This window comes from Chaetura pelagica, unplaced genomic scaffold, assembly GCF_000747805.2.
Source record: "Chaetura pelagica isolate M959 unplaced genomic scaffold, ChaPel_1.0 scaffold252, whole genome shotgun sequence".
Classification (NCBI taxonomy): Eukaryota; Metazoa; Chordata; class Aves; order Apodiformes; family Apodidae; genus Chaetura; species Chaetura pelagica.
The window spans coordinates 438,705-448,421 of NW_009952359.1; the positions used below are offsets into that span (position 1 = coordinate 438,705).

The window sequence follows — 9,717 nt, forward strand, 5'->3', positions numbered from 1 at the left end:
GTGCTCAGCTCCTGTCAGGAGCCCAGCAGGATGGTCAGCTCTTGAGAGGGCCGACTCAGCAACTCAGCAGGCTCATGCTTTCCTTATTCCCTTGTAAATGGCTACATCTTTTTGGGGGATGCCTTGAGCACCCTCCAGTCCAGCTCAGGACAAGCTGTGCTGTCCTCTTGACCCTCCCCCATCCAACTATCTTGCCCATAGAGCAAAGTTACCCTCTCCTAGAGCCTGAGGAAACTCTAGCAGCTTTGATGCCAGCTCAGCCACGAGTGTAAGAGAGGGCAAGATGGGTCCCAACCTCACACAACCAACCACAAGCTGCTGATCTGCTGCTCTCACCTTGCTGGCGGTGGAAAGGAGGTCACCCAGGCAGCGGTTCACCTCCTGCAGCTTGGGGACCAGGCACCCCACGTGGCTCTGGCCACCCTCAGAGAGGAATTCCTGAGGGACAGGGAGGAAGAAGAGGCTGGGTGTTACCATGGGGCCAGCTCCAGGTCCAGCCAAGTCCCAGGCTGGTTCTCCAAACCCACAGGGCAGACCAAGACCCACCGAAGTAGATGGGCACCCAAAGAACAAGATCCAGACTCACAGCACTGGTTTTGTTTCTCCCCAGGAGCCTCTGGCGCTCCTGCATGAACTGGATGTGCTGTTGGTACCACTCCCGGGCATGCTCTATGAGCTCCAGACCCTGCAGCAGGAAATCCTTCTCCTGTTCCAGCTCTTTCATGTGCTTCAGCTGCAGGACAGAGCATGCAGAGATGTTAACACCCTCCCCACCAAGGCCTGGTCAAGGCCCAGGAGATGGTTTCTGCATGAGGAGTGGAGGAATATGGATATGGGCAGGGTCTTGGCCCCTGTCCCCATGAAAAGCTGCAGAGAAGAGGCATGACAGCTCCTGCCAGATGCTGCTTTGGAGAAGGGGTCCTCCAGTTTGGGAGAACAACCAAAGCAGGTGAAGGACAGTCAGGCCACCTCTGCCCTCCTGCTTCCCACTGCAGGAGCAGATTTTTATGCCTTGTATTTACCTGGGGATGCAGCAAGAGCAGAGCCTGCAGATGCTCCCTTAGCCCCTCAAGGCTGTGAGCACCAGCCAGCAGCACAAACAGCTCAGCTCTCAGCAGCAGCCAAGATAAACCTGCAGGCTGGAAACAGGGGGAAACCTGCAGCTCTGATTCCCCAAGACTCTGCTCCCCACTCAGCTTTGTCCTCAGCTTCTGTCCTCACCTCCCAGCTCAGCAGAGCACAGCACACCTTGCTGCTGACTGTCCCTGACAGTCTTCCAGGTTCAAGCACCAGCATCACCTGGAGAGGGACGCAGGGACCTTTTTGCACCTGGGGAGCTGCTCCGAGGCCACATGCGTGAGGTTCCAGTCCCCAGCCCATCGCCTGGGACAAGCAGAGCTGGACCCTGCACCAGATGGTGGAACAGACAAGGCTGGGCAGGGTGGCTTGATTCTTCCATGATGGGGATCTGTGTCCTAGGGACACAGGGTCCCCTGCTCTGCTGCCACCAGCATTCACAGAGGTGGGGAGAGAAGATGGGACATCCCTGGGAAAGAGCGATTAGTGCAGTGAGGGAGCTCAGCCCTCCACCAGTGAGCCCGGGCTTCCAATCCCCTTCTCCCAAGCCATACCTGCCTGCTCCACAGCTCCTGCCCCTCTCTCCATGCCAAGAGCAGAGCTGCCTGCCCTGCTGCCTCTGTCATCTCTGCCTGGTCTCCACCACCCAGGGCACAGACTGGGCTGCAGGCACCAGTGGGACTTTGATCACCCAGAAGCTGCTGGGTGCTCAGAACCTCTCCTGCTGCTTTGAACAGCATCTGGAGGGAGGAGGATTCAGCTCAGAAGTGACCTTGGACAGATCCCCACCCTGAGGGACAAGTGAGACCATATCAAGACCTTCCTCAGGCTGCCAACACTGCCCTGTCCCCATGGCCAGCCCCAAAGCCACCCAACCTCCCTACACCAGCCACCAGCCCCCCTTACCCAAAGCTGTTCATGCTCCTGCTGCTCCTGGAAATGCTGTTTGCAACACGACAGCCCTCCCCCAAAACTGCCCCCATACTTGGATGGACAGACAGACATACCCACAGGAAGAAGCGCAGAGCTTTGCTGCTACACAGGCTGTTGCTGAGGGCACAAAGAAGGTGCTGTATGTAGCAAGGACCCCCACCCAGCTGGGGCTGCAGCCCACCACTGCCTGGCCTGGCCTGGTCCCACCAGGCTTGCTGGCCAGCATGGTGGCTGAAGGAAGAGGCAGCATCTCACAGAGCAGCAGGACCTCACCAGCGCTGCTGAGTGTAGGGACAGATGGCATCTGGCCAAGGACAGGACGCTCTGGGGACAGAGGCAGGTTCTGGAGCAGGAGGAAGGCAGAGTGCTGGACTTGACTGGTGCTACCCAGGGTAGAAAGGGAGGGAACAGTGCCATACCCTGGGCTCAGCCTCTCACAGAAGGTCTCATCCCAGCCACTCCCTGTGGCCATAGGGAAATCAGGCCGATCGATGACGGACTGGCTGAAAAACACCAGCAGACAGGAGCCATGGTGGTGCAGAGGGTTCCAGCACTGCAGCACAGCCCCCACCTCCACTTTGCTGCTTAGGATGAACCTGGGGATGAAGGATGGACAGTGCACCCACTCCCAGCCATCCCCCTCCCTGGCTTTAGACAAATTATCCTCATCACAGCTGATTGACTTGTCTCTGCAGGGCATAACACTATCGCAGCATCGGGGGAAGGTGACAGCAATGTCCTGCACAGGGATTCAGTTGTTGCTGCAGTCAAGCCTGCTCCAGCTATCTCTCTATGCTCAGAAGTGCAATGAGTACCCAAAGGCCAGGGTGCCAGGGAAGGTTCCCTGCCTGCAGAATGGGGACAGGCACCTGTTCTCTAAGGGCAGGAGCACGTGGAAGGCAGCACTTGGTACACGGGGAGGGCGGAAGAAAGGCAGAGAATCTGCCTCCCACTGCCCCCACAACAACCTGGAGAAACAGAGGCAAGGGAAACACTAGGCCAGAGCAAGACAGCTTGTGGGAGAGCTGGGAAGGGGTGATTCAGCTCAGAAGTGACCCTGAACAGATCCCCACCCCAGGGACGAGAGAGACCATACCAAGAGCTTCTTCAGGCCGCAGCACTTCCCCATCCCCATGGCCAGCCCTGAAGCCTCTCAACCCCCCCACCATCCCCTTTATGCCAGGACTCCTCCTGTCTCTCAGTGTGACACACAGGCCACCAGCCCCTCCAGTGCCAGGCAAGACTTTGAGCTTGGGACAGTGATGGGCTCAGCCTGGAGCTGCACCCACAGGGAGCCTTGCCAGGGAAGGAGGGGCCTTCCCCTCCCTGAAACAGCAACTCCCAGCCACCAAAATCCCGAGGACCAGAGACCACCATCCCCAGATACATACATCTACATGTATTACTCCTTGCTTAGAGTCCAAGAGCACTCCACCCCTTGCATGGCTGTAAGCCCAGCAAACCATGTGTGCACAACCCCCCTCCCCAGGCCAGACATCGGAGCATGTCATGTCCCCCAAAGCCAGCACCAGGCTGGCATCGATGCTGCCCAAGCCACCACTCAGCCCTGCTGTTGAGGCACAGGGTGACACCAGGGTGACACCAGGATGTGAGGAGTGGAAGTGCAGAGGTGATAGTCAGCCTCAGCTGCAGCACTGACACCAGCCAGCACTCGTCCTGCAGATCACTCATTCTGCAGGCTATCCTGGCTCTCTTCCCAGGATAATTTACATAGAGCTTGTGGGTTACATGTCCAGGCAGCTTGGGAGCAGTGCAGATCCCTTCATCCAGCCAATGTGATCCAAGCATTTCCAATCAGGGACAGAGAGAGAGCAGCTGATCCCTCCATCCTGGGTCACCCAGGTAAATTAAATGCTAATTTATCTGCATTATTGGCAAAAAGTTTCTTGGGAGCTAGGAGGATCACGATGCTTGAGCTGGACCTACAGAGAACATCTGGCAGGGACCATAGCCCAGCCCCACTGCTTCCCAGCACGCAGTGTGCCTGACCTTCACTGGAGTGCTTGGAAGGCCCAGAGACCCTGTTCCTGCACCCACGTCTGCCTTTCCCTGCCCAAGTTTTTGCCCACAGGGAAGGCACCTTTGCAGTCAAACAGTGGCTCCATGGGCTGCCCTGCTCTGGGGCCAGGCAGAGGCACACGTGCCTCCTCCCTGTCCAACAAGATTTGGGTCAGAAATCACCTCAGAAGCAATGGCAGGACCTCCTGCTTTGTATCCAAACTAACAGGATCTGCCTGACACCCCAAGGCTCACTCATGCAGAGTGCACACTGGGAAGCCACTGCCCACACAGATCTGGTGTCAGCAGTGAGGGACCCCTGCAATCCACCTTCCCCCAGGGACCCCCAGCCCCTTCTCTGTAGCCCACAACAGGGCCATCCCCTTACCATGCTGAAGTCCATGCCATTGGTGATGGTGTGTCTACGGTGTTCTGCACGTCCCCTCTGATGCCTCCGAGTGTCCCCAGCCCCTGGATGGCAGCCATCTGTCTGGAACTGCCCAGCAGCCTTAGCATCACTACCTGTAACAGAGGAAAGCATAAGCCCACCAGCCACTTGGAATAAAAAACTCTTCACAACAACTTCTGTGAGACTATATGCAGGGTGGTCTTGCAAACAAATGTGGCCAGGAGCAGCTGAGCAATGCACTGGCCCGAGCATCTGCTCACATCTCCATGTGGGCAGGGTTGGCTTCAGCAATGACTCACTTGGTTGTGCCAGGCTGGCAACAGACCTCTGTGGTCACCTTCTGCAAAAAACAGGCAGCTTCCAGGCAGCACTTTCAGTCCCAGCACAGGCAATTATACCATTACTGCTATTGCCTACCCTCATACTGTCCTCATGGGAACTGACTACCCCGTAAGGCAGCTCCTGCTTGGTGACAGCTCTGACCATGCAGACATCCCCCTTGACCCCATGCCTGTGGTCTAACCATAGGATAAATCAGACTGTAGGTTTTCCAATATTTTATTAAAATCCCAACATCATTTCTTGCAAAAGTCAGATCTCCTACAAACACATGATGCTGGTGCAAATCCATGAATAATGGATTTTTGCAGATAAAGTTCATATTGGCAGGTTTCAGCCTGGATCAGACACCTCCTGCCTGTTCACCAGAGCCAGTATTGGCTGGACACCTGCACTACACTCAGGACAAGCCCTGGTGAACTCACCAGAAACAGCCCTGCAGCTACGGCCATGCCAGCTCGGCTCCTGCTCCTGCCCAGGCACCAGCCACAGAGCAGGCAGAGCCCTGCCCACACCTGCCTGGGCTGCTCCCCCTTCTTGCCCGAAGGCCTGGCCCAGCCCCCAGCAGGCTCTGCAGTGTTTACACAGACAGCTTGATCTGCTCTCCTTTTAGTTATAGGCTCAAAATCCTGGGGAGAAAAATTAGAGTAGAAGGGACTTCTGGAAATCATCTAGTCCAGCCTCCTACTCAAGGCAAAATGAAGTGTGAAGATAGATAGTGGTGTTCAGGGTTGTACCTAGTTTTGAAACGTTCTAGGGATGGAAATTGCATACAAGTTCCCAGCAGGTCCCTACAACCTCTCCAGAGAACTGGTTACAGTCCCAGCACAGAGATGCTGTTACTCCCATCACCACGGCCCTGAGGCAATATTGATCTATAGCAGACCAGGGGGCTCCTGGTGTTGCAGCAAGGGGCAGGTGAACCTGACTAGAGCAACAGTCTCACTCTGGCCCACCAGTAATTTAGTGCTATACTGGGAATACTTGCACTTAATGGTAGTGACCACGTAGCCTGATCATAGAAACTGAAAAGTTGCATTTGTGTTGTTAAAGTGCTGCTGTCTGACCAGTGCTGGCTGGATCAGGTCAGAGTAAAATCCTGAAGCTCAGCTGCACTTGCAAGCATGAACACAAGGTTGTTCTGCATCTCTCAGGTCTGGAAGAGTCTGTCTGTAGGGACTACAGGAATTCTTAGTTTTGTCTGTCCTTCATTTATGTGATTCAGCTTACAATTGTAAAGCTGTTAGATGACACTGGAAGCACTCAGGAGCCACATTAAAAACAACCTTTTAAAATATCAGCTCTGAAGTCCCATTTTTACTTCCTAAGTGGAGAAGTAAATCATGTGGCAAAGAAAATAATGGACTTTTTATGCACTTGCTCCTGCAGCTCACCCCACTCTCAGCACACAGGTTTCCTTGAGAGTTTTTTTCCTTGGCTTTCAAACAGGAGCAGCAGTGAGGCAGGCAAGTGAAGGCAGGCAGTGAGGCAGCTGGAGAAAACATCTCTTCCTGGAGACTACTCCCCATGGATCTCCCAGACACCCCCATCCATCACCACCTCTTCTCCTACAGTGTAGGCACCTGCCAGCTCCCGGGCACCGGAGCTGCCTGGCACAGGTCTAGCAGATTCCCTGCTGTGCTGGCGCAAAGGGCTCTGAGTGTCAGGACAGGGCACTAGGCATTGTCCACGCTGACACATTGCTCCACATGCGTGCTCAGGCAAACACATGAACATGAGGAAGAGGAATGTGTGGCAAGAGAGGGCAGCTGTGGCCGCAGGAGCCACCCTTCACCTTGAGGGCAGCAAGGTCTGGGAGAGCTGCACCATACTGGGGCCGTGCTGCCACGACTGTGCCTGTTCTGCAATGGAAGCTGAACTTAGCTCAGGGGGCAGCAGGCAGCGCTACCTCGCTCAGCCTGTCACACTGTGTCACTGGGGAAAGAAGCCATGGGACAAATCTTCCTTCTGGTCCATCATGGTATTCCTGCTTCTGCTACCAGCAAGTGGCGTAGAGAGGACACTAGAACATCGACGAACACAAAGCCTTTGATATAACCCATTCATCTACTTTGCCAACAGCCTTTGGTTTCCATATCCACCTGGGAGGAACCCAGCAAGACTGGTGCAACCACACACATGTTCTCCTTGCAGAACTGTAGCACATCCTGCTTGGGAAGCTGAGAAATGGCCCCAAAACCAAGGGTAACTTTGATATGCAGAATCCCAAAGCAAAGACAGAAGCACTCTGGGAAGAAATGCAGGGCAGAAACATGTTAAAAAAGCTTTTTTGCTGCTGTTCCTTGGAAGTGCCAGGTTGAGCTGAGCTGAATCTGTGACAAGAAGGTGCTCCTTGGTCAAACAACTGAATTCTGTGCACCTGAGCTGAAAACGTAGTGGCTCAAACAGGACCCCTGCTAATGAGCTGAGATTGGTTCTTCTTAGGCAAAGAGCAGGGCTAGCTCACCAGGCGTGGAAGAGATCCTGCCATGAGATGTGGGATGGCTCCTCCGGAGCCCCTCATAAGCCGAGCATTCCCCAGCCAGAGCAAGTGCCCAGGAATGAGCAGACACCTCATGGTCACTTTTATGCATTTACATTCCTGTCCTTGGCAAGGGCCCCGACAATAACAGCTACAATAACCTACAGACAATAACCTACAAACCATCCCCTCCCTCCTGCTGGGGCCACCAGGTCTCCAGGTCCAGAAGAACAGGCAAGTGCTGCACTGGGGAGGAAGCAGAGCCCAGGGCCACCACTGACCTCCTGCACTTTCTGATCTGCTTTAACTTCCCCAGATCTCAGCTCACAGATCCCCACAAGGGTAAAGACCTCCAACACCAAGACCCTCGGATGCTGCTGTGACAGGCCACCAAGGCACAAGTGGTAGGAAAGCCATCATGGTGATTTCTCTGCCCAGTATCAGCCTCACCATCCTTGTCCCTGGATGCTGCTGGCTCCCCAGAGACCATGGTTGGTGTCCAACAGTGACCTGTGGGCTGTCCCAGCACAGCCAGGCTGATGAGAGCTTCTAGGATGCTGGAAGCTGACTCTGAGTAGGGACTTCTTCAGAAGCACTTCTGCCCATCCACTGATGGAGGTTAGCAAGGAAGAGCGGACAGAATCACTGTCCCACTGGCTCACTGCACCCCTGGATGTGCCAGGAGGATCCCTTGGCCCCAGCCTCTGCCATCTTGCCATGATCTGCATCCAAATCACCTCTGACGCACTCTGGACCAGAAAGCAGAGCCAGGGTGACATCCTGTGAGCCCCTCCTTCCCCCAAAACACAGACAGGGATATCTTCCTCTGTTCCTCTGCCACTTTGCAGTTGATGGGCATGGATACACCATCTTGCTGCACTTGGTTGGGTTCTTACAGAAGCTGCTCCATGCAGCTGGAGAATCAAAGCAGCCCTAGTGATAAACTTTTAACAGAGACAGGGCTTCCTGGGCAGCTCTGAGCATCCAGCACATTCCCCCGCACTGCCAAGCAGCTGTGTCCTGCCATAGCAGTGCCCAGTTGGGGCACACACAGCCAGTTGAGGAGAACATCAGCCTGTTCAACTACAGCCCAAGAAGCCCTCCACAGTGGGAGGGGGCACTGAGCAGCTATACAGGACCTGAAGTTAAACCAGGTAAAATAATTGAGTTACAATGTTCACTATGCTGCTGTATCAACCTGAAGCTCAGGCCTGCTGGAAGAACCCATCTCTGTGTTGTGGGAAGCTGGCACAAGAGCTGAGCCTGCCCACAGGCTCACTGATACAACACCAGCCTAGAATGGAAAAGATGTTCTAATGTTGCTGTAGTCATCTGCTCAGTCCTTTCCACGGCAGAGCTTTCAATCTGCTGTTTATTTACCAAGCAGGTTGCTGGTTTTGATAATAGAAAGGCCAGCCTGTTTAATAATATTTTCCCAGGTGTAGCTCCAGTGATTAGTCTGGAGGCAAAATGGAAAGCAGAGAACCTCCACCACAGTTAAAGTTTCCTCTCCACCTAGCAGAAGGGATGGGGAAGGAACAGGTGGGAGGGGAAGGAAAACCAGCCCAGGCAACTTTTCCAGCGTAGAGGAAGTCACCATACTCAAGTGTTGCAATAACAAACACCAGCTCCTCACACAGACCTTTGTGTCTGTAAATCTCAAAGCACTTCACAAACTTAGATTAAAAATTATTACCCACACCAGATAAGCTCAGGAGTCTGGTTTCCTTATATTAACTAGTCATAAAAGCAGGGTGCCAGTGGAATAGTCTCCCAGTTGCCAAGGTCAGTGTGCCATCCGGAGTGGGAGACCCTGGCAGAACCAGTGTGAGGACCCCAGGTCATGAGGAAGAGTACACAGGGACCTGCCAGTGAGCTTTGCAGACACAGCCCTGGCCTGGCCACCCAGACAGTGCCTGGGGACTGCAAAGGACATCTCTTCAATGCTGCTTTCAAGTATAATTTTGGTTTAATTATTTATTATTGTAAACAATGTTGCAAATTATCCCAACCGAAAGCTGGATCAGGTTTTGCTTTTTTTTTTGGTCCCAAAGGTAGATGAAATCGTGACCCAGGCTTTAGGGAGGGCACTCCCTCAGCACGGAGCCCACCAGCTCCCGGCTGCTCCGGCACCGCGGCTCTCACTGCGGAGAAGCTGCTCGGGTGTCGGCGCCCGGCTGCATCACCCACCCCCGAGGAAGGTCACCTTACAGTCACGCCAGGATAGAAGCACGGACACGTTACAGACAAGCTCTTAATTCTTCTTGTCACTGCTACGAACACGCAGCATCCACGCGAGAAGGGACGCAGAGGGAAGCACCAGCCCGGGAGCGGGGCAGCGCGCCCGCCCTCCCGCAGGACCAGCAGCTCTGAGCAAAGCCACCAGAGCCTGAACTAAAACCAGCAGCGACTTTGGCGGAGTTTTCCGCAGGCCCGCGGGCCGGGCTCGCCTCTGCTT

The 9,717-nt window shown here is 54.5% G+C and overlaps 1 protein-coding gene across 1 annotated transcript in view; it reads right to left on the minus strand.

Moving 5' to 3' along the window:
- Window positions 1-7,749, minus strand: part of SAPCD2 (suppressor APC domain containing 2) — an 8,797-nt gene extending 1,048 nt beyond the window's left edge. Inside the window, exons 1-4 of the mRNA XM_010007886.1 lie at window positions 7,710-7,749; window positions 4,418-4,551; window positions 587-733; window positions 337-438 (exon numbers count right to left, since the gene is read on the minus strand). Of these exons, the coding sequence (XP_010006188.1) occupies window positions 337-438; window positions 587-733; window positions 4,418-4,551; window positions 7,710-7,749 (423 nt within the window). The remainder of the gene's footprint in view (window positions 1-336; window positions 439-586; window positions 734-4,417; window positions 4,552-7,709) is intronic.
- Window positions 7,750-9,717: the final 1,968 nt, after the last annotated feature.